At 38.4% G+C, this 25,455-nt stretch overlaps 1 protein-coding gene across 6 annotated transcripts in view; it reads right to left on the bottom strand.

The window, feature by feature from the left end:
- Positions 1-25,455, bottom strand: part of RBM33 (RNA binding motif protein 33) — a 98,394-nt gene that overhangs the window by 38,501 nt on the left and 34,438 nt on the right. For 4 of the 6 annotated variants that reach the window (XM_021526558.3, XM_021526561.3, XM_021526557.3 and 1 more), the window contains exons 8-13: positions 25,182-25,387; positions 22,996-23,299; positions 17,884-17,942; positions 1,865-2,024; positions 664-995; positions 49-291 (exon numbers count right to left, since the gene is read on the bottom strand). In XM_021526558.3, the coding sequence (XP_021382233.2) occupies positions 49-291; positions 664-995; positions 1,865-2,024; positions 17,884-17,942; positions 22,996-23,299; positions 25,182-25,387 (1,304 nt within the window). The remainder of the gene's footprint in view (positions 1-48; positions 292-663; positions 996-1,864; positions 2,025-17,883; positions 17,943-22,995; positions 23,300-25,181; positions 25,388-25,455) is intronic. The other 2 variants (XM_085563541.1, XM_021526559.3) reach the window with 1 other exon arrangement.

Below are 25,455 nucleotides of genomic sequence, written 5' to 3'. Positions count from 1 at the left end.
CTTATAGGCCTGCTACTCATGCAGGACATGGACACGTGTGGTACTTACATGCCTTGGCTTCATTGGACCCTGTCGTGGCTGACACTGCATCCTGTTGTTATTTGGCTGCTGCTGTGTGGCTTGCATGTGAGGCCTGAACTGTGGCTGGTTCATGGGCATCAGGGGCTGTGGAGGCCCTTGGAGATGGTGATGCTGCTGCTGCTGCTGGTGATGGTGCTGCGGTTGCTGCTGGTGATGCTGCTGATGAGGTTGAGGTTGTGGCTGAGGCTGTAATGGAGGATGCATGGGACCCTTCACATGAAAAAAAAGTATTTTAGTTTCAAGGTAATAAACTCCAGAAAAGCAGCTCCAGCCTCTCAAGTCCTTATAACTTGCACTAAAATCATACAGAGGAAAGAACAGACCAACCAGAGCAGTGTATGGTCGTTCTACCAGAACAGATGGATCACGGCTCCCGCCCTGCGCGCGGTTTGCTAACGCGGTTTACGCCGGCCCTCGGCACAGCCGGAGCGCCGCCGGCAGAGGGCGCTGCCGGCCCGCGCGGCCCCGGCGGGCAGCGGGGAGGGAGAGGCTCCATCGCTCGCCAGGCACCGCCGCGACGGCTCCGGGGCCATCCCCCGCGACCTGCGAAGCTCCGGCCGCGTCACTCCCCCAGCCCCGTACCTGCATGCTGGGCTGCGTGTGCGGGGCCAGGAAGGGCTGTCCGGGCGCCTGCAGGAACTGCTGCCGCGGGGGGATGAAGGGCCGCGGCGCGGCGGAGCCCGGCTGGTTGAAGTGCAGGATGCCCACCGGGCCCTGCGGCTGCATGCCCGGCCGCACCGGCCGCTCCCGGGGATACACCGGCTGCTGGCCCGGCTGGCTGAAGGCGGGCCCGGGCGGGCTGAACGGCATCGGGCTCTGCGCGGGAACGGGGTGCGCGCTGTTGAGGAGCGGGGGAGGCGGCGGCGGTGGGGGGCTGCGCTGCTCGAACAGGGGATGACCCGGGAACCGCGGATCTGCGGGAATGAGAGAATTGATCAATCACAACCTTCCTGGGACATAAACGTGTTTCAGAAACACAGAGCTCTAGTCTGTTTCGGGAAGTAACCTGAAATTTTCAGAATGAAAACTGTATGGGATGTTTCAATTATAAGAGCTACCCTCAAGGTTATGTTTCTCTTGTTCCTGTCACTTGTGTATAAAAAGAATTGATCCTTGAAAGACCAGCACAACTGGTACTCTGCTGGAATCAGCAACACCTTTTGGAAATTCTACTTTCATAAAATCAATGAAGGATTCCAGCGATTATAGTTTAAACCACAGAAGAACTCAAAGCATTGACACCATTTGCTGACCAGTATTTAGCACATTTTTACATATTGTACATGTGTAAAATATTTGCAAAATATTATGTATATATACACATTACATATATGTGGTATAAATATAAACATGCACTTTCCTTCTCTTTTCTTTGCTAGGCTGTATCATTTTATCTAACCTTAAGAAATTTCTTACACTACACACACAGTCCAAGCAGTTTAAAGAGTTACAAGAAACCCATGTGTATGGAGAGTACTTGTTATCCAAATTATAACAAAGTGCAACAACTTCATTGCAACAATCACTTAGATATTAATTTGGTGTCTATATAAATATCCAGATTCATGGCAGTTACAGGTGAAGATATATTTTAAAAAGTAAAAATCCACATCAGAAGAAGTAAAAATATACTAGACAACCAGAATTTCTGCCATGTACCAGCCTGACTACATCAAATGGGATCTTCCAGCCTTCAGGTTCTTCTGAACACTTCATATTGTGGGATATAAAGTCACTTTACAATAGGGGGGTGTTAATTGTTAACGGGATTGAAAATGCTCACCTGCTAAGAAGAAAGGATCTCTGTCCTGAGGAGGTGGAGGAGGGAGTGGTGGAGGTGGTGGGGGTGGCCCTCTCCACTGGTCCTGGATTGGCAGCCTTGGAGCTTGGGAGAAGTTGGTAGGAACTGGTCCAGGTGCATGTTGTTGAAAGTCAGGAGGGCCCTGTTTAATAAGGCAGAATTAAAATTAACGTTACCATATAGAAATTTATGTATTGTCTCCTATAACTTTTTTTCTCTCAAAAATACAATTGCTGTATGAATTATCTCCTATCACCTGTACAAACCGACAGCCTTTACTGAGTCATTCCTTCACAATGGAAGACATATTAAACCCAAGTACAGTATCTTGAAAGGAATTCACAATGTTTTAATAATCACTAGCACCACAGGAATGCCATTTCTTCTCAAGCTTATTGAAATCCATGCAATTATTGACCTTCTTTCCCATTAATCCAAAAAAATCTGTATGTCTACTTTAGAAGATATTCCTGACATTTATCTTCATAAACCATACTATTCTTCATTGTCAATTTAGCACAATGTAAGCTACAGAAGGGAGCAGCTTTACTTAAAAAAAGGGGGGGAAGGACAATTTATGACATCCAGAAAATTAAAAGAAGTCATCTTTCTAAAAGAATTAAGAGGAGAGAAACATTTCTGGCTATTCACAGTTTAGCATCTGAAGCATTTTAAGAAAGAAAATTTTGTACTCTTTCTTCCAGTAAGGCACTGGATTCTTTTCTTTTTTTAATGCCTTTGCATATTGCAGGAAGCAGTATGTTAATACAAAACCAGAACTCTGCAGAAGACATTTAATGAGTAATTCACACTAGAATTTTTTTATTTTGTATCGAAAGTTGACAAAATACATTGGCAACCTCTGATATACAGAGTAAGCTTTGCTTCACATAAATTATATTCTCAACCATTTCCTTATTATATGAGTAAATCAAGTAAGTAATGAAAATAATCTGTGAACATCCCTGCTTTCTATAAAGATTCTAAAATCAGTGGATGGGTTCTGTTCTGTCTAGGTGTGATGGTCACCTTGAAGCTTAAAACTTGAGTTGCTGAAGACAAGCTTTTCAAAACAGATTTCAGACCAAAAGCTCCCTGTATTGTCATGAGAAAAGGACCAAAGAACGAAGCTGCAGTAGCTTATCTTGTATCTCTTGAGTTGCCCTCACCAAGGGTATGCACAGTCTCACCCTATCATATTTGTACTGCACAAAGACTGGAATTTTAGGATAAGAATTTCTCACACAGCAAGAATGGCCCTGGAGCATACTCAAAATCAAAGCAGCACAAGACAGAGCTGCTTTACAGACTTCTACCAGCACAGTACAACTGGGATTGGCAAGGCCCAAATAAGTAGATGAGAAGCACCAAGGATCAGATCCATTATTAAATCCTTGGCCTTCCTGAAACATCTGAATGGGGATATGTGAGATACCAAGACCTCCTATTTGGGACCAAGACTGTGACTACTTATTTCATGTCATTATACAGCCATCAACTGTAAATACATTATCATTCCTAGAGATTAAAGGGTCTATATCCCCTTGCCAGTGCTTCCAGTCTCCTGTGGGTATTTCATTTAGTGAAAAGACATTATATTACACTCAAGCATGACAGTCCTCATAACATACACACTGTTAGTAGGAGGAGCTCTACACTTTTGCAAGTGAACAGTCACAATATTCCTGCCACCTTGGAACTGACTACTGCCTTTGAATTTCACAGTCTGTCTGCAAACAACAGCACTTGGAGCAAGATGGAGCTGCTTGGGATGGAAAAAAGTGGCATTTATTTGTTCCATAAAACCCTTTTCGGGCTTAGCTTAACAAGGATGTTAAATTGCTTTGCCTTTCCCCTCCCTGTGTTGCGTGGGACAGCACTGGCTACCTGTCAAAAGATTAACTGAACACAAACCTTGAGGATCCTGACCCTTCACTCCCAAACTACACCTCCAGCAACACTGCACATAGGAGCTGTAAGAGCTACTTTCAAAATAGGTTAGATGCATTCCCTCATCTCAGAAGCTTTGGTGACAAAAGCCTGTTTGTCCAAGTATTGCTCTTACAGCAATCCCAGGGAATAAACAGCCCTTCCACATGCTGCACATCACTGAGAGAGGCACCCAGCTGACCAGCTCATGTTTAGCTATTTAGTTATTACTTTACCAGTGGATAATGCATAAGGCCATTGCAACAGGAGCATGAGCAAACCCAGTTCAACAGGGCACTTACACACAAGATGGATCTGATTTACAGCACATAGTCACATGCTCAAACTGCATCTTGGGACAGAGCATGGTCTTGACAACCTTTTTTCCCCATTTTCAGAGATCCTGACTCAGAAGCTCTCAAATTCCTCATAGTTTTCCCTAGACATATGCCTACATGTATCTTAGTAATTTGTAAAATATCCAGCAAAAAACAAATTATGTGGAAACTTACTGAAACCTGGGCTAATAAATCTTAAGTGTCACATATCTGCCACCCGAGCTGAAGAACTGGCAGCAGCAATGATCTGTCTGGGCTTGGTTCCAAGCACCAAATGGCAGTGCAGTGCTCATGGCCTCCTCTACCTGCTTCTTCCAAACTTGATGTATTCTGCCCTGGTTGAGGTAACAGATCCTTATCAGTCTCTCCTCTCACTCCCAGACTTCAGTTTTAGTGCTAGGCTGAAAGACAACAGGCTTAGGCTACAAACTAAGCAGCCATCTCTGCTTCTCAACCACATTTATAACCTGGTCTCAAGCATCTCCTTCAGTATTAATTCCTGGCCAAACTGCCCGATTTGCCTTTTTATTCTCTTGGTCCTGCTCACTCCTTCAGATCATTCTCTCATCCCCATCAAGTCTTTCACTCTGGACACTGGTTCCTAATCCCAGCATGGCTCCAGCTTCCCAGCTTCCAGACTCCAATCTGGTGGCCCCGTGTTGTGGCAGCTGGTCATGAGTTCCTACTTGCCCCACTCAGCCCCTGATTTCCTTGCCTGTACAATTACACCAGGCCATCTCCCCTCTCTTTCCTGCCAGGAAAGCTGCAGGCACAGGTTGAAAAAAATCCAGTATGTTTGTTTTAAATAAATAATTCTTTGTACCCTTTGGCTTCCCTCCCCTGCCAACCTGTACCCTCATTATTATGCCCAGATTTGTCTCCTCCTAAAGCAGCCCTGAATTGCAAATGCATGGAAAGTCCTGTTGAATTTCACACAGCCCTCGTGTACTGAAACATCCTCAGTGCAGCCAAACTCAATTTTCTTCCCTGGAAACTGCGCAATAATAAAACACTTCTAAATAACTCACTTGGATACAAAACATTTTTCTACCATTTCAGCTCTGGAATGAAAGTATATTTGGAAAATTTCAACCAAAAGGATTCAAAATGATACCAGCAACCAGCACAACATCTTGGTTTGGGCCACTAAAGTCTGTTAGTATTGCACACACTGAGAGCAGCTTTATATTTTCCATCATAAAGAAACAAACCTTTATGACATAAGCTTTAGGTAAGTTTTAGAAATGAGTAATACAAGGTCATTTTAAGTCTAAGAAAGCTCACATTAAAAAAAAAAAATTCTATTATAGCTTATTTGCCAAACCCCCCCCCATGAACCAATAAACAGCAAGACATTTTACTGTTAAAAATAGTAGCAATGCTGATTTCAAGTTCCCTGTGGTCTTCAGTACCAAAGGTGTCCATCCACCTTAAGAAGCAAAACATTTAGTGTGTTCTAAACATCTGCATTAAGTTAACACAAAATAACAGTTAACACAAAATAGCCAACTGTTATCCAAAATCTGGCGTCAAAAATCCCAACAACTGCTCACTAAGATACATTAAGAATTTTTTTCTCTAGCTAGCAGTGTATGTCATATAAGTACATGCTGCAACACCAGTTTGGAGCAAAGTAACTCTTAAAACAGTCCAAGAAAGAACAAAAAGGAAATATCTGAAGTTTTGAACTCTTCCTATATGCCTCTCTTTTTTCTGTCCCTAGCAGTGAAGAACTCTTTTTTTCCACTTCTTAAGATTCCAGATTCACTAACAAATATCTACTTATTTGATTGCTGAGCAGATTTTAACTTTGTGTCTGACATTTTTAAAAACTACTAAATTATGACTGATCACATTTCTTGGCTGATAACCAAAGGCCAATCATGCAAAATTAATTGCAAAGACATATTTGCTGAAAAACGAATTACTAATGTTTGCTTCTAAAAAAAAGTAATTAGGTTGATTCTTTCCCTTCTTACAGTCATGATAGACTGACCTCCACTTTCTTCCTAAACACCAGGTTTGCTTCTATATCCCTAAAGATAAAAACTTCTGCCCTAAATAACAGTATAAACAGGGAGGGGGAAGCTGATATTTTCACATCTTACATTGCTGAGATTTTTCTGAAAAAGCTCCCAGGATAATTCCAACAGGAATTCAGTCGTGCAATTGATTCATATCAGACACTACATGTGAAACTAAAACTCTAACGTTCAGCTACTTCCAGATACATATTAACTTTTTTTAAAAAAGAAAATACATAAACTACAATGGGTATTTTTCTAATTATGAGGTCTTTGTCTATTATTCTCAAATGACATTACATTTTTTCCAATTCCATAGAAACACAACAGTATTACCACTTCAGCTTTTACTTATGTCAAATTCCAATTATCCTAAAACCAGTACAAAGTAATATAACAGTTCTCCATTGCTTAAAGCTTTTTGAGGGTGGGCTTGTTTTTTTGGTGCTTTTTTTTTTTGTGTGTTTAACAGTAGCTAAACTACAATTTTAGTAGTGGATTATTTTACCATTAATGTTAAACTCTACATTCAGCAAGTATTTGTTGCTAATAACACCCAAGTGCCCTCTGGTATTTGGTGGAAAAGACCACTCAGAGCTATTTAACTTCAAAAATTAATGAAGAGCAGGTGCAAAAGCCAGGTTTCATAATGGCCTATTTTTGATAAAATAAGCATACTGTAACATAGATGCATAATAAATCTTTATATGCACAGTAGTTACTCCCATTTTTCATGGTTTTGCTATCCGGACAGTTTCAAATTACACCCAACTATTCAGTACACACATCAGCTAAGAGTCCCTGCAAAAAAAAACCCCAAAAAACATTTTAACTATTACTTCACCATTATTAAATCTTTCAGGAAACTTCCTTACTCAGTGTTCAGAACACTTATTTTTAAGTTAACAGGTTCCAACCTAGAAGAAAATTGAAAACTCATGTGATCAGCCACGGCTCCAAGGTTCCGCATCTCAGTCCAACATTGGGGCCAGCTCTAACACTGAGGGAAAGGACAAAAATTTATGTGCCTTCCCAGTGAGATCCCACAAGGTTGGTTCACACTCATACAGAAATGGTTACCATGACAGCTACCAAATGTCCATAAGAATGACCCAGCAGAAGTCTGTATCTTATCCTGTTTTTAAGGAAAGCTCTGAACTCCATAATTTAATTTATCCTAGTGCAATTTTATTTTGAAAATTCAAGAAGAAAAAAAGGTGGTCCGTAAGAATACAAGATCTGAGGTCTAGAAGGAAATTACACTGGAAACAGGATTCTGTGTCGATTTCTGAAGAGAACACAATCACAGACATTTCAGAAATACTTCAAAGGAGAAGATAACACCACAATGAAGTGCTACTAACAGTTATTTTGTCTTAAATGTTTGATTTTCTGATGTTTACTCTCACCAAAAATGTACCCACTCTTCCTCCCACACATACCATAATTTACTGCACTTCAGACTGACATTTTTATACAGTTCTGAATAACTGCAGGTTGTACAACTTTCCCTTTTACTACTTTCAATTATTCAGTATAGCAAAGGCATAACCTACACCTTATCAATCACTTTTGGAAAAAAAAAAAAGGCAATGCCAGCTTGTGTCTACAATTCATTAGAGTTGTGAATAGCTCATTGAACATGACTTTCACACACTCATGCAATCCCACCTTCTGAAAGAACACGAGATAAGGTTACTTTAATCCTTTCAAAGAACTGCAGTATTTTGCCTTCCTTTTATCCCTTTAAATATCCTTCCTAGTTAAGAAATTAACATTTTCTCTCATACAATTCTTACACAAATTGTACTTTTACTTTTCTGCATCTCTTGTTAATTACATGATGTTATCTCCAATAATCTATTCATGAAGTACAGATAACTTTGGTTACCAATAAAAGGAAAAACTTAGCATAAATTGCTTAGCACAAAGTTAATCTTATAAAGCAAGGAATAAAGAGGATCTAACAGCTATTATATGATTTATCAGCTTCTCTAAAAGGGTCACTCCACTTTCTTCATGAGACTAATTAAATACCTTAACAATGTCATTGAAACATCATGAATCTTTCAATAAAATACACCCTGCCTGTACAACATGTTTTCATTTATTAATCTCACTTAAAATGCAAAGAGCTAGGAGAACCCCATTGACAGTTAAGCAGGGCCACTCAGTTAATTCTTCTTATATGGTTTAAATGCAAAGAATAATGACCACTATAGCCTATGACAATTAAAACTATAGCCATCTGTCACAAGATGTTAATCCTCTTATTTCAGCAGCCCCCAGACTTTTCGAAAAGCTTTCCTAAACTGCCTACCTTCTGTGCAAGAAACTGATTTTTCATCCTCTTGTGTAGGAAACCCTGCTCATATATCTTGGATATGGTTCAAAAATTTCCAAGTAGAAATATGTATCCGTATCTTCCATGAAATATGGGTCTTCAAGTTTCTTTCTTTTAGTACTTTATTTTAGTTTGCACAGCATACAGAAAGGAATGACTCATGCAAAATTTTTATTATAAAATTAATTTTTATACTTTTTGACTATTTCAAATTATATAGTTTCAATGATTCAGTATTGTTCTTCTGATGTCTATGACAATCATGTAAGTTCATCAAAATGAACTAAAGTCTATCAAGCACCATGGTTTTCTCCAAAGATTTAGGATAAGATCACCTAATATAAAAGACACACCTTGAATTCATGCCAATCATGGACAAGAAAGTTCAGAGTGCCCAAAAAAGGCCAGACAACAGTTTTATGTTACCCATATACGAGTCTTTTCAAAGTTACTAGAATATATTTTCTGAGGGGAAAACGTATAGAGATAGCCAAGTATGGTTCAAGTCTGTGGACTGCACAGATCCTGGCACTGCAGACAGACTGAGTCAGAGAGAATGGGTTGATATCTTCAACTGAGCTGAAAATAATTTTTAATATTAAATGTACCACACAACTTTGACAAGCTCCTCTCTGACACTACACAACTCCAAGAGATAAGAAGAAAGAGTGTTGGGAGGCTTAGGCAGAAGTCCAAGTCATCTGTAGGAGAAATAACCAATGCTCTACCTTCACTACTCAGGGTCTCAAAGTAGAATTCAGCCAACATGGTGAACCATGCAAGGAGAGAAAGGCATGGAATCACCTGTTAATTAAGCCAACTCACAATCAAATAGCTAAAATAAGTAATACGTGCAATGCAAACAGAGATGGGCATTCCCAGCAGGCTGACAATCCCTAACAGTACAGGAGACTAAAGCCAAAAATCAGAACTATTGTATACCAAAAGTGTCCCTTTTCAGCAAGTTTCAGGGCATCCCTGCAACACATCCAGCAGGAACAGATTCATGTTGCACATGGAGACAAAAACACTCCCAACTTCAGTGCATTTCTAAGACAAGCAACAAAACAGATGGGCCCATAAGCAACCACTTCTCCACAGGAGAACTTCTGCTTCAGAGTCCTTAATGAAATACAGACAGATAAAATGTACTGGTAACAAGATCCCAACTTTAGATTTAAATTCCTAATTTAAAGTGCTGATGTGCAAAAAACCACACTCCCATCCATCTATTTGCTATGGGTGAAGGAAGAGTGAGTGCCTCCAGCAGAGACGGGCCATAATGAGAAACAGTGTGACAGACAAGCTCTTGCAACTTGCACAGACAGAAGGGAAGAGTAAACCCAAACCTCTCAAACCACAAACCTAAGGAACTTTAACACTAAATCCTTAAGTTCATTCATCTGGAAGATTCAGTTTCACTTAAGTTTTCAGTCCTCTGCAGGAATGGGGTGTTGGAAGAGCACATGATAATTTTTGTTTGTGCCCTCTAACTTTTAAGTACAACACAAACAAATTGGGGAAAGAGTGTAAGAGACATTAATGTCATTCAGAACAATGAACTCTCCCTTGAAAGATAAGGATTTCATAATCATTTAGTAAAAGACTGTAAAATCCTTGTGCATAGTTTCTGTGCTGAAAGCTAACAGTTTTATGGACATGTAAAAAAATTAGGAACCCCTCCTGTTTTAGGAACTAATGAGCTAAGATCTTTCCTTTGGACTTTGTAGAAACTACTCCACGGAAATATTATCACGGTGTTTACGTGTTATCTTGGTGGCCTGCAATTCACTAACAATTACAAACAACTTGAGGCTACAACTAACTGGATCATGAACATCAAAATCAAGATTTCTACATTCCAAGCCTGAAGTTGCAGTTACAATTTATTTAAAATCTGAGCACCTCAAATGTGACCTGGGGATGATGCTTCTCTCTTTAACAAGAAATGGTCAGGCTGCTGCATAAAAAGTCAAGAAGCAGACAGCTTTACAGAAAAATGAGAATTGCTGCTAACCTGGACTTTGAAAAGGATCTGATTACTTAGTAAGCAAATAACTGGGTTGATGATCTTTAGTTCTGTTAGGAAATCTCATTTTGAGATGTTCTGCATATCTCTGACCTTACAAACACACTGAGGTGAGAACCTGACAGAGTTCCCAATATGCATACAAGTACTATTCATGCATTGGGCAAAAAGGCCTGAACATTTTAATATTTTTTGGGTATCCTACAGTCAACCCATAACATCTCTCTGAATTGCCTTATTTTATTGTAACAGTAGTGACTTACTGCTTTATAATAAAGTTAAGCATATCAACTTTCACATTCTAAAGAATTAGCAAGAACTGAAGGCTCAGCAGATGAACAAATACCAGTTTATAGATTTACTCTTTTCATATTGTGATGACAAAGTACTGAGTTATCTTTTAAAATGTCATTTTCTCATCTCAGTGAAATAGCTTAAGATAAATATACTATAATCTAATACTCCCTAGTATTATGATACATGCTAGTTCTCTATTCAGTGTTTAAGCTCTAGATTACTCATACAGTATTGTACTCAGTAGACTGTATATTTTAATTGGATTTCTTTACAAGTCTTGATTCCTGCAAAGTAACTCTTTAACAGTGCTTAATTAACAGAAAAAAAGCACATATATAAAGCATAATACTTTCCCCCTTTTTTTATCTTTGTATTGATAAAAGTTTGTGCTTTGCCTACAATAGTTTTTTTTGAAGCTTCACATTTCATTCACAGAAATATACAAAAACCAAAGAACAACCTATATAGCTAGATAAACAAAAACTTTTTTACTGTAAGGCTGCCTGAGCATTTGCACCATCCTTGGAGATATTCAAAGGCCATCCACACATGTTCCAGGGCAACTGGTTTCAGGTGGCCCTGCCTGAGCAGAGGGATGGACCAGGTGACCTCCAGAGATCCCTGTCAAACTCAGACATTCTGTGTTTCTGTGTTTAGCAGCTACTAAAGCCGAGACTGAAGAAAATCTATCATAATTAACACAGAGGAAAAAAGAAATCTACAATACTGGCTCTCCTTGGCTGTGCTAAACAGCAATCACCTTACAGAAAGATAAATGACAGTAAAATATAAAAGCACAAGTTTTCTGTTCCATTTTACTGTCTACAGAGCACATGCACACTGGGGCCAACACGACAAGTTAAAGGGTTACTGCATTTACAAACCAGCTATTTCTCTCTTATTTAATAGCTGTTACCATCATGTTTAGCTGCTGCTGCTCCTCCTGCAGATGGGAACTCATTGATATGATTAAATTTGATGGTATGATAATGTATGGTAATCGTGATTAATCAGAAGCCCACTAGCAAATGGAGGATGTTGGGTATTATGTCACCTGCATTTTAAACTGCATTCCCTCTATGGCAGCCTGACAATACTTGACAGCTGGAGCAGTCTCATGCTGCATTTGCTTGCTACTACTTATAGATCTGATAAGAGGAAGTGCCCATCATTCCTTCACTATCTTAAGTGCTGTAATTACAGAGCTTTGCAGTCAAGTTGTGAAAACAGTACCTGTTAAAAACCAAAGCCTTTTGCTAGCTGCTGAACAAGCTCTGTCTCACATCAGCAAGGGCTATAATCTGAAAGAAATGTAATTTGATGCAGCAGTCTCATTCAAACATGATTTGCATGAAATGCCGTGTAAAGCAGTATCCAAGAAATGCCAATCAACACCACCTGATACCATGTATTCTGTTAAATGGAAACAAAATGCTTTCTACACTACCTGTGATCTGCCACCACTACACAGCAATAGAGGGAAAATTTCATTTACTGTTACTCATTATAGTGAAGCCATAGCTAAAGCAAAATAATTGTGAGGAAGTAAGAGAATAATTTTCACAAGTGGCTTTTTATTTCCATTAACAGTTTGTCTCCTACATACATACTGTTACAAACATGTACAGGTTACTAAATATCAGTTTAAAATTACTGCCTGTGGTCAAATGCAGCACTCTTTATAATTTGTTCTTACTATGTGGCTTGTGAGTCCACATTAATAACAGTTGCTGAAAAACCCTTACTCACATGTAGCAACTCATGACTGAATTTGAAACAATGGAGGGAAAATTTCCTCCCTATTTGGATTTCCCACAACACACAGCAAACACTTTTGCAAGTTTTGTTACCAAAAACACTGCAAATTTCTGCCTCTACATCCTGTAAGAAGAAGGTGGTGCAGCCACAGACCCAGGCCCACTGTAAAACCATTAAGCCAACCCATGTTTGCTAAAATGATGGTAGGTGATCCATGACAGTCCAAGGATCACCTGGAAAAATATAAATAAGCTATATTCCAATGTACCTTTTATAATTAATTTTATAGCACTAATATATTGCCTTTTAAAAATAAATGTTTCAAACAACTGACCATGAAGAACAGCAGCTTCTGTTTTCAGAAGTCACTTGTTTAAAAACCTCTCACAGATTAAATCATAAAGAAGTATTTAAAATCAGTGTCTGAAACACAAACTACACTTGAAAACTCAGAAATCAAACTACTGACTCCAGAAATTATGGAAAAAATTAATCCAAACTAATCAACTGCCCTTCACAGCATTCATTTGAGACACCACCTGATGTGCTGGAGATCAAGTGGAAGCATGTTGAATGAGAATATCAAGAAAGTTTACTAAGGTTTTTGCTGTTTAAGGAAAAAAAATGTATTATTTGAGATAAAGATTATTTTAAAAATAAGTTCTAAGTTCCAAAAACAAATAATGTCAATTTCCCCCTAGGAATAAAAAAAGACATACAACATAGGCTATTCACAAGTGCCTGAGGATAAAGTCTTAAAAATACTAAATAAATCATTATTTATGTTTTACAATTCAACTTCTTCAGACATGAATCCTACATTTATCTCAAAGACACCCACCCAGGGCACTAAGGTGTCCTATCAAAAGGGAAAAGCTCTGTGCATTAAAAAATAGCAAAGCCTTCCTGGCACAAATTAGTCAGGTAGACAGTGGTGCCACTTCATCTTGTGTTTGGTGCCACTTCAGACTGCTCCCAACTTCAGCTCTGAAACCCAAGTTGACCAAACATGTCTGTGGGCTGGGCACCTGCCTGGCTCCCACCACACCCAGAGTGACAGCCTAAGGACAACAGCTGAATGAGAATTTATCGCAGGTTCCTGGAAGCTTTCCTGGCCAAAGGCACACAGCTCCATTAACAGGCTCTGCTCTCTCTGCAGCAGCTGCAGAGGAGGATCCAGGTCATGGACAGAAGGGGAATGGCCTCAGACCTGAGGAATCTCTCTTGTGCCTTTAGCAGTGGGAGGCAGGTTTTCCCCAGCTTCCTCTTCTCTCCAAATGCCTCCCACTCCAGCCACAAATCTGGATGCTAGGGATGCCTCATAATTTCTGGCTGAAGAACAATTACACCCTCCCTCTGCCACATTCCATCCCAAAGTGGGCATGAGAACACTTCTTTAACTTCTCTATGTCCATAAAATACTGCACACGTATCTCATGTAGTACTATTATTTTGGTGTTCGTAAGTTAAATAAATTAAGTTTGAAGGCAAAAAGCTTCTATACATTTTTCTTCAGGCAAATACTGAAATATTTCAGACATGGAATGTGCTAGTGGACTCAGATAAGCTGATGGTCACGATTTTTTTCATCCCTTAACTTCTAGTTTCACACTTACTAATGCACTGGCCTCTCTAATAGTCAGTTAGCAGGAACCCTTATATAATAGAAAGTGTTTTGAAGCACCTCTTCATTTTCTATTTCATCTCCTCTTCCCTTGTTTTATCCCATCTTTCTTCACAGAACACAGGAATTGAAAGATAAATCAGCCCAAATAACAAACACTGGATGAAGGACAGAAATCACAGTAGTCCCTCTTGTGTAATATACAACCATGCAGCTCCTTTCCCTGCACTGGCGCATCTGCAAGAATTAGTAAATTGGTCAGAAAACACATGAAAAGTTCAGAAGGCCATTATGAGCACTCTGTGAATAAAGTATTCTGTGACCTTCCTATAAATGGATCAGTCTGCAAAGTAGACTGCTGTTTGTGAGATATCAACTGTGACATCGGGACAGGAACTCTGGAAAAGGCCTTTTAAGCACTTTAAAGCAAAGGCAAATGATAAAGTCTGACCTTCAGAAGGACTCTGCCAAAGAGGTTATTTCATCTATTCTTTCAACTGTTTAAAGAAAACATGTAGTTGGCACTTGGACAGGTCCAGGTTAATTCAAACCATGCTTGTAGATTGGATTACTGTGAACTACAGCCACAAGTACTGTGCAATTCAGACAAACAGAATTCACATCCTTAACTCCCAGATCCCACAAGTGCACCATGTTTCTCAGCTGTGACACACCTCAGATCCACCATTTATTCACTCCTCATCAGCTGCATATAGCTCTCAAACGCCATTCACACCAAGTCACTTCAAATGCTTACAGAGTAACAGGTAACACAACTTGATTGTTTGATTCAAGATTACTGGAAGCAAAATAACTCTGTGTACACAACACAGAGTCATTCCCTTGCATCTTTTCCAGTACTCTATCCCTAAACATTCCAGAAGTTAAGTTTTAAGAAAGAAGTAACTGAACAATGAGCTCTACCTTGAAATACTAGAACTGAGATTCAAGATTAAGGGAATTTAATCAGCCCCCACTCTAAGCAGGTTCGGTCCTGATCAACACTAGCCTGACATAGCACCACATTATTTCCTATAATTTAGGTCTCACACCATATGTTAACATGCTCATTACAACTTTGTTCAACCCTTCAATTACAACCTTCTGCAGAAGGTTGTAAGAATTAACCATTACATGGTTAGGAAGTCATTTCATCAGCCCTAAACTAACAACACCTGGTTTTAAATAGACTTATGGCTGGCAATTGATTAGCTCTGATTGAAGTTCTTCCAATATTTGGAGCACAGAGGCTCTCTGCACTGAGAGGTTTCTCTCCTAGATAAGACAGAAATTCAGAAACAAATTTCTTCTTAAGTATAGCACTGCCCACTTTTGGTCTCTTCTTGCAAGAATTTAATTACTCTTCATGTTTCCACCTCTGTCACATTCAATCAAAAGGAACCATCCAGTTCAAAGTTCAAGAGGAAAGCAGACTGCAAATATTTAATTCAAACCCCACTATCTTTTAGCAGCAAAGCAATCAGAAAAGTCAGTTAACTATTATCCTTTGATTATGCAATCGTAAAAACAAGAGCAAATTCAAGTTATTATATATCCAGAGATTCTTTATACAATGAAGAAAAGGCTGAATGAACGGCACATAGTCTGGAGTAAGTCTTTGATCTTTTTCAAATGGCTTGTCAAAATTGTCTAACCACTGCTGCATTGCTTTAAGTCAACATTTATACATAAATAAGCGAATTGTAATAGCACAAAGGCATCTGACATGTAACAGCAAAAAAGGTAGTTCTGCAAGATAAAACGTTAGTCAGAAAGTAAATTTGTCTTCAGCTCAAAAGCTAACATACTACATTTAATAAAACAAACATGAGATATGTACACAGTGACACTTAATTCCTAATCCTAATATGACTGATAACCCATGCAAAATTTATGAAGTACTTCATAGGGGAAGTCCACTTTATAACTCAGTGAGCCATGGAAAGATGAAGCAACTTCCTCAGGGTCACGCAGCATGTTACTGCTGAAGTAGAAAAAAGCCAGTCAGGGCAACCAAAGGACAGTGCCAAACCCTCCTAGTTAAGTGAGCCCTCCTCCTCCTCCTCATGAAAATGTAATTTACTGACTCTTTTCTGGTGCACTGCTTGTATAAATAAAAAGACAGAAAGCAGTCAAGTTTTTCCTGCAGGCTAAAGGAGCAAGAGTCTGACCAACAAATGTTCAGTTTACTTTATTCCCTGTTAAAAACTGCTGCATATAGATTAGTTAGGTTTGCAATACTTCTCAACTTGCAGTCCCAAAAGTGAACAGAACTAAAATCTAATTTCACACTAAATATTTAAAAAAATTAATTTCCAATTTTTCTGTGCTGATGTAAACACACTTCAAAGATGCCAATTACAATGCCTTTACAGATATTACTTATCCTCAATTTCTTTTCCATCCCAAATTGTGTTTACTAGCAAACTGACTTAGTATCAAAGAAAAACAAATGCAAGACACCTGTTTCCATAAAAAATAACAATTAAAACTACTTTCAAAATGTAAATAAGGTCTCCCCATAATACTAAAGACTGCTGAAGAAAACTATTCCCTCTGAAAACCACAATATTTTTAATAAAAAAAGTTTAAAAATATTTTCTTGAAAATACAACATGAATTTACTTAAACTGTGGGTTTACAACTTAATTTTTTAAGACTTCACAGAAGAAATGCAGCAATGTAAAGACTTTCTCTGCAAAACAGAGACATCACAATTCCTCAGCCGTAAGTCCTGTATGAAAAATATTCTGCACTAAAAACAACCAGGTCTATACTGGGCAATCGAAAGTCACAGCAGGTTTCTGAAATCTGCTTCTTTCCAACACATCTGATCTCTATGCCAGAGATACTACACAGATGTTCAGACATCTATTTTTCTCCTTCAGCACTGCACATATCAACATATTTTTTTGTGTGTATTATATATTTGGGAAGTATAAAACACAGGTTTTTACTTGAAAATACTTTAGGTAATATCGCAACCTAGGTCTTTTGCTTATTTTGATAACCTATTAACCATTTCAACTAGAAATTCAGTGTAACAAAACTGAAATTATAAGAAAAGTTCTAGAAGCATATACTCTTTCCATTCATAGTTTAAAAAAATTATAAGTGAAATTAGCTTAGTGAAGCAGCTAAGTGTCTTGTTTGTTTTCAAAATTAGAAACATAAAAGAAAGCAAGGTCATGCAATGCCATTTCTATTTTTATATAAAAAACATGAGAGTGTTGAAATACCTTTAGTAATATTAAAAATGATTGCTACATTTTACAATAAATACATATATTACTACTTTTTAAGCTTAGGGATTATTTCAAATAGCCTTTTATTATATCAAATAAAATAAGGATTCTATTTATACAGAAAGAGCCAAGTAATAAAATGAAGCCCATATTCCTTAAGACAAGATGCATTCCTGCCTTTCCCACTGGAGAGACTGGTTCAACAATTTTACAGTTAAACAGAATTAATTCTACTCTCAAAAATCCATTGACCTTAAGCTTTTAACAAACATTTTCAACTGCAGAGTGTATTGTCAATATTTACAAATCCTTAAAATTATATTTCACTAGAACAGCTTTTATTTGCTATATTAATATTTCCTTGCAAATGTATGCTTATCCATATCAGAGAAGAAGAAACAGCTGCTACTCACAGGAAATCTCTGGGGTCCCACAGCAGGTCTTGGCTGGGCAGGAACTGGCAGCAAGGGCACTGAAACAAGAAGCACCTTTTAACACCACTTGCTTTACCTAACAACAACCTAGTTGTTGTAGTTATTTCCAAAAGCAGTTGCAATAAAAAGCCATGATTAAAATCTGCTACTTTTACCCTCACATGTCACAGTTCCTACAATTAACTTTAACCAACCGTTCCCTCCCCTACAACATGCAACAGGGCAATTATAATTCTCCTAGTTAATTTACATAATTTAGTTCTGCTTTTTCCAGAATTAAATTGCTCCTTGTTGCAGGAAGGCAAACTAGAATGGTTATTCAGCCAAAGACATCCCTTAGACAAAGCTGACAGAGACATAAAAGTAATTTCATGTTTCAAATGGAAAGATACATGATTAATTTGCCTTCTCAACTTCATGCCACTCAACATTTCCTAGGCATCTCCCAGTCTCACCACCAAGCTACCACAAGAAGCATGGACATGAGAGACACTAACTGGTAAAAATCACTGCTCATGAGGGTAAAACGAGGCAGGCATCTGCAATTAACAGCACACAAAAACTACTTAGTCTGTCTGGCCTTGCCACCATAGTGGTGTGTGCAACTGTGATCACAGAACTGCTGATCTGAGATGAAAGACAGTGATTGCATAGAGACACCAAGAAGAATCAGGAGACCTTTTCCTGAAAAAAAAAATAACCTCTAAAACTAGTATTTCAGGGGGATTAACATGGATGATCTCTCCTTACAACTGCACTTTGAAATGCTAGTCACAAAAAGCTGTTTCCCAAAACATTCACTTAATGTTATGGCAAAATGCACGAAGTGCTACAGCTGGATCACCTTGGGAACTGAACCTATATTGGAATCTCAAACACAAAGTGTAATGACAGCTTTCCTATATTCCAGAGCACTTTTTATCTCCTCTCACAGTTGTGTAACTGGTTAAAAATACAAACATTTTCATGTTAAATGAAAGGCCTAGAGAAGTTAAATAAAGCATTTCCAACCACACAATGTGTTTGCTCATTTACTAAAAGCTTTTAGTAAGATTCTTCTCCAGTTTGTTTTTAGCAATTCCAAAAGTGATAGGGAAACATTTTCCAGGCAGGGTTAAACACTGACTTTGCAGACAGCTACTGTGCTACACTTCAGAGCAGGAAAGATATTAAGAAACGCTTCTAGTTTGAGAGAAGTTGGGTGCATTTCCCGACACAGAGGTTGGCTAAGATGCCTCAAAAATCCCTTTTCCCTTGGTAAACAAGGCACAAGAACTATGCATTAGTGGCTTTTTTTCCCAGTTCATGTCCATGTCTGGCTTCTATCCACTTTCGTTAAGTACTTGTGGTTTTGCTGGTTCAGAGACTGATGGGGTAAACTAATTGCAGCAGTCTTTCAGCACGGCAGGACTGCGTGCAAGCTTTGTATCACATTACACGAGAAAATGACTGGAATGGTTTCATCCTGGTTTCTAATGAACATCTGTTGGTATCAAACAGCCATGGCCACACAGGAAAAAAATTGCTAAGATGCTCTTGACAGACCTAATCCTAAAATAGTTCAGGTATTACAGGCCAAAGAGGCACTGAGAAAAAAACTGTAAGGTGGGAAATATAGACAAATGTCAACTGAACTATAGTCTATTTCAGTATCCTGCCTCCAGAAGTAGCATATAAATTAATATATTTATGTATTTTAAACAAATTAATTTAATACTCATGAAAGATAGTAGTTCAAACTCTGTGCCCTTCCAATCCTTGGACACTTACTTGAGCAGCAAAGAAGTCTCAAGCCCTCATTTTCTTGATGTCAAATATTCCATAGGTGTGAAAAGTATGTTTCAAAAATAATACACAGCATGTTGTAAGACACTACTTTAAGAAGATTAAATTGCTCCTTGCTATAAATTCCAATGCTATACTTGAAAAGATGAAGAAGTAATTCCCACACTGATTATTCAGGAGAATTACAACATTATTTCTCCCAAGACACCAAATAGTCTTCAAAAGGTAAATGACATAGTGAATTGTCATACACTGCTCATTAGTTCATGTCAATTTTGGCAGTGCCACAGTATCCCTGAAATAGTTACCTGCAGTATAAACATTTAAGGGGAAAAAAATGCAACACCTATTACCACAGGTTGAATCAGCACTTCACAGGACATCTATGTACAGTTCTCCAGCACTAATAAATTGATCATGCTCAAGTTTGGACACACATTCAGCAAAAATTGCTACCTACAACTCAAAACTAATTTGCAGAATAGGACATAAACAAAATGTAAAACTATGACACAAGCTAGAAGATATGGGATTCAAATGTCACAGGAGGCACAGATGAACACCAACTGCACAGTACCTGCAGCAGGTATCCACAGAGACTCATCTTTTAGGGGTTTGATATACCAAGTCCTTAATCATTTATGAATCTTCAAAGACTAAAAAAAGTACCAATCCATTTGAAACAAAACTGACTTGAAAGTAACTGGTTTTTTTTTTTTTGAATCGGGATTCAAGGCTGGGCAGGGAGATGGTGACCACTGTAAAGAGATTTGCCTTTGAAACATCAAAGGAATAAGCCTATGATAGGATTCTTCAACAGTATTTCTACTCCATTTCAGGCTGAAGTAGTTGTCTACTAAGAGCTATTATACAGGGTATTTTATTCACATGAAAATTCTGTAACAATTTACAGAAGGTTTGAGTCTGTTTTAGAAAATACTGATACAGTCGATGCATTTCAAGACTAACTCAAACCAAAAAGATGTTTAAAAAGTGTATTTCTATGATCTGCACTTAGGAAGAGTGTCCCTGGTGCTGACAATTAGAAGTGTGTGAGCTTTATCCTGCCATAAAATTAGAGAGGAAAAAATGCCAGTCTACACTAAAACATGACAGCACACCATTAAAATTACCAGAACCTAAGTGTGCATATCATGCACTTCCAGACATGGCATTTTTAGCTTCCAGGCATCACATTTTCAACAACAGAATCCCAATAAACTTTGCACCTATCTGACTGTATTCTTCAATGTGTAAAGCCCCTCATGTATCTGGAAATATGCTCAGCCAAGAAGGGGTAGGATATAATCAAGAACACAAAGTCAATCTGATATTTCATCCTTCCTGTTACCCTGAAAGAAATGATGCTGCAAATGGAACACATCCTTTTGCTGCCAACCACCAGTTTCTGCCTACTGGGGCTTCAAGTAGATGGATTAAAGCAAGAGTTTTTAAGAGGAAGTTTGGAATAGCACTTCCTACACTGGAATTTCTATCTACCATTTGCCTGCAGTGACTGCTTTAAATTTCACCTTAATATGTAAATACCATTGAAGATGTTAGAATTTTGCTTATTTATCTACAGAAAGCTCCTAATTTCCAACACATTTTCACACTTTTCTTACGTGTGCAAATGTTTACTTTCATGTAACATAACTGTACTGCTACTGGTTAAGACTGAGGTGGCCATTACTCTCACTCACCACAGGAGACTCAACTTCCAGTATATGCTCTCTAATCAAGAAGATGAAATTCCTACAATGACTTAAAAGATCATATTTAATAGTATGCTGCACACCTCTTAGCAGAAAAAATCAGTCCTTGCCAAGGACTCTTTCAGCAAAATGAATGGCACAAAGAAATGAATGTGCACATAAAGTCAGCAGATATAAGATCTAAAAAAAAATCCAGAACATCCTCCCCTTTACAAATCAAATACTGATGCTCTCCCAACCTGCAGTAGGTACACAACTTTCTAGAAATGAGGATGTGCATGAAGACCAAAAAACCAAACAACATCAAGCAAGAGACCTGCAACAGCTAGAGTGCCACAGACACTGGTAAAGCTGAGAAGAGCCTGAAGCTGCTCTAATGTAATGTGAAAAAAAACTCTTCAGACAGAAGGAAGAAAATACATTGGCATACTTCTGACATTAGGCAAAATCACAAATGCTCAGTAGCCATTCCCAGGATTATGATCACATTTGCTTGGTAGAAAAGATCTGGTACTGTTTCACAGGGACAGGGAAAAGGCATCTAGAGTAGCCTAAAAGCAGTTTTTGCTCCTCATTAAACAGTAACTTACTTTGGTAGTGCTAGAAAAATGCACAGAAGATACAAATCAGAAGTAAATGTTCTTCTGGAGTGTCTCCAGATAATCTGTCCTGATGCATAATTTTGTGGGAAGCATGGCAGGGAAAAGCAAAATAAGCTCTCTGACACAGCTACTAGAAAGCCATCTGTGAGAAGCAAAACAGACTTCCATACACTGGCAATATTCTACCCTGCCAAATTCCTGCTTTTCATTGGTTAAATCAATGAAGCAAAGACAACACTGGCTTGGAGTTCTGCTGATGTGACGAGGGGAAAAATACAGAAAATCTAATATTAAATATGTATAAATATTTATGTGTTTCTTTAGTGTGTCTTGTCCCAACATAATCAGAAATCAGAGTATGCAGGTGTCTTTTTTAACTCTCTTTGGGATTAAACACTTTTAAAATAAGCAGTAACATGAACAGATTTCCTGAGAGCTACTCTAAGAAGCGTAGCCCAAATGCTTATGTTAACTTAAAGAAAAAACATATTTGCAAATCAAAGCAATTACAGATGTGACTCTGTGAAAGGAAAATTGAGGGCATGTATCTTGTCAAGAAAGGACAGTAACTGGTATCTTTCACAGAGCAATTACATTGCAAGGAGTGCCTCAGTACCCTCTCACTGAAACAGGTAGATGGTGCTGGGAAATTTACAAATTGCAGTACTTTCCTAGTTTTGAAAAACTGGTATTTATTGTTATTTGAAAAGCACATTCTCTTTTCAGTTTCCATTTTTATTCCTCTTCTCAGGCTTTACATTAGAATAGCAAACATGATGAAAGCTGAAAAGACTTTGCTTGCTCAGTTGGCCAGAGTCCAACAACATTATGTCTTACTTCAGGCAAAACATTTGTTTCAAGCTTCAAGAAAAAAACCAGCAGCCTGAAGCACATTTCCATGAAGTGATAAACAAACAAACTGTTCCATCTCTGGCAAAGAACAAGATGAGTCATGCTTGCATGACCAGGAAGGTGTTCAGGAAGCTCACCTTGCACAGGCGTCACTACCGTCCCCTTGAAATGTGGGTTTATGTGTATGTTCTTCGGTTGCTGAGGTGTCACTGGAGGGGGAGTCATCATTATTCGAGGTGTTTCTATCTGAGGGGGCATATGTAGCCCTGGAGGAGGAGAAGAATGATGCTGATGCTGTAAAGGAAGCAGAGATTGTAACTGTTGCTGCTGCTGCTGTTGTTGCTGCTGCTGTTGCTGTTGTTGTTGTTGCTGCTGCTGTTGCTGCTGGAACAGACTCATAACAGGTTGTTGGTGTGTTGGAATTAACCTCTGTGAGTGAGTCTAAAGTCAGACAAAAGAACAGAGTCACTAGGCTTTAAAGTTATAATATCCTGACATAAATGAGCACAAAACCAAGACATCTCTGGAGAACAATTAAGGCCAATTATGAACAGAGAAACTTCTTTTCTTTATAATCAAGTGGAACCACTAAAAACCACCAGCAAAGGAAAGCAAAGGAGCAATCAAAAACATTCATACGAAGGAGAAGACAGCAAAGAGCAAAGAAGCACAGGGAATGCAGACACATTCACTCATTTTTAACAGTGAAACTGACTAGTTTCATATATAGTTAGGGTTCTCCATATATCAGTGTTATTAACTGCCATAAGGTTTCTGTAAAGATCACTAGAAATGAGTCCTAGTACCAAAACAAACCCACTAACTTTTGACACATGAATACAAGAGGCTCTCTGAGATAACAGACCTAGCACTATCATCAAAAGTCAAAGCACAAATTCAGATATCAGTGCAGCACAAATTCAAATATTCTTCAATATCAGTGCAGCACACCTATCCATACTGCTTGAAGAAAAAAAATCATATGAAGATGCCTTTCAAAGGTATCCTTCCAAACACAGGAGAAAGTATCTTGCTGCTCAACTCTCAAAAACAAACGGCCAAAATCAGTGCTAATAAAAAAAAAAAAATTCCAGTCTCTTTTCAGAGACATTCTGCTTCTCAAGTCACAGTTACTAGATCTCAGTCCGAGACCAGTAACTTCCAAGAGGCAGTGCAATAAGAGACCCAAAGAGAGACCTTTTAGCAAAGGGGTGACAGACTGTTTCTTGTTTCTTTCAGCAGCCTATACACAAATCAAAGCAGCTACACAGTATGCACAAGAAGGCACTGTGATGAGCACAAAAATATTTACATTTAAAATCAAAATAGCTTGCAATGACTGCAGCAAAACAGAAAAAAAAATATTTAACCTTCACTGCTTAAAAAGCACAAAATTTACTACTGCAGAGTTCTCAAGCACTGAACTATGCACCAACTCCTGCCAGAGACCAGCACCTACTTACTGCTGTTGGAAAAAATCACCTTTGTTTAACATACATGACCTTGTCCTGCAAAGACATACAAAGACTTTGTTCTACAGTCTCAGCTTCCAGTATATTTTATGACAGTGAACTTTTGTTAGCTTAGTGAAAATAACAATTAAAACAATTTTCAAAATGTAAATAAGATCTCCCCATAATACTTAAGTGCTGACCTCTTGATCACTTGCTGGACATAGTTTTGATTTTTGTAAGGTTTTTTGATAGAAAATGTTAAGCCTTAGTATTGTGATACAAAGCACAGCAGAGAAATAGAAAGTAGTAACATAGATAAATTTCATTTGAAATCCCAAAATAGTAACTTATCTAGTAGTGAAGTGCTGATTACTGTCCTAGGGTTTTATTTACCTCCATAGTAGCATAGTTTATATGCAAATAGGTTTTTTTAAAGAGGTATCAGCAAAAATACTACCTTGACAGAACCAAAGAAGTGTTTTACAGAACCATATTTTTTAAACTACATTATTATAAATAATGGGGAACTGAACAAGTTTCCATGTTGCATGTAGACTTCTCTGAGGAATTCAGTTTTTCCTCCATCCTCATGCAAACCAGCAGGTAAGTCTGACTGTGATTCATCAGTCAAAATGCACTTTTCATTTGGAGGTCTTGAGATTGCTCAAGATGAAGCCAGTAACAGGACTAAGCACATACTTTACAATCATCACGTCACACAAAGCCCATGCTGCCTAACAGTGCCCTGAAAGAGGAGAAGGTCTACACTGGAACATATATTCCATCCTAGCAAAGATCCGTGATTTAAAATGCATTTCTCCAAAATTTCTTGCAAGGATGCTCAAAGAATACTAAAGATTGAAAGGTACCATTGATGGCTGGTTTGGCAGCAGTGCAGGCCTGTGATCCTTCATTCTTCCCCTATCATTATTGTCTCTCCTTTGTTCTCCCATTCCATGGCACATAACTGAGCCTCCTCTTCTCCCTCCTCTCCTGGAGCCGTATCGCCCCTGCTTAAGCTGCCTTTCCCTCTCTTCAAATTCACGTAATGCTGCTTGGGCTTCTGCAGAAAGCTCTGTTGAGAGAAAAATGGGGAAAATTATTTTAGTTTTGTGTTGAAAAGGTGGAAAACAATGACAAATA

This window comes from Lonchura striata, chromosome 2 (assembly GCF_050655825.1).
Source record: "Lonchura striata isolate lonStrDom1 chromosome 2, ASM5065582v1, whole genome shotgun sequence".
Taxonomy (NCBI): domain Eukaryota; kingdom Metazoa; phylum Chordata; class Aves; order Passeriformes; family Estrildidae; genus Lonchura; species Lonchura striata.
Note: the sequence above shows the minus strand (reverse complement) of the source record. Positions and strands in the feature narration are given on the sequence as shown.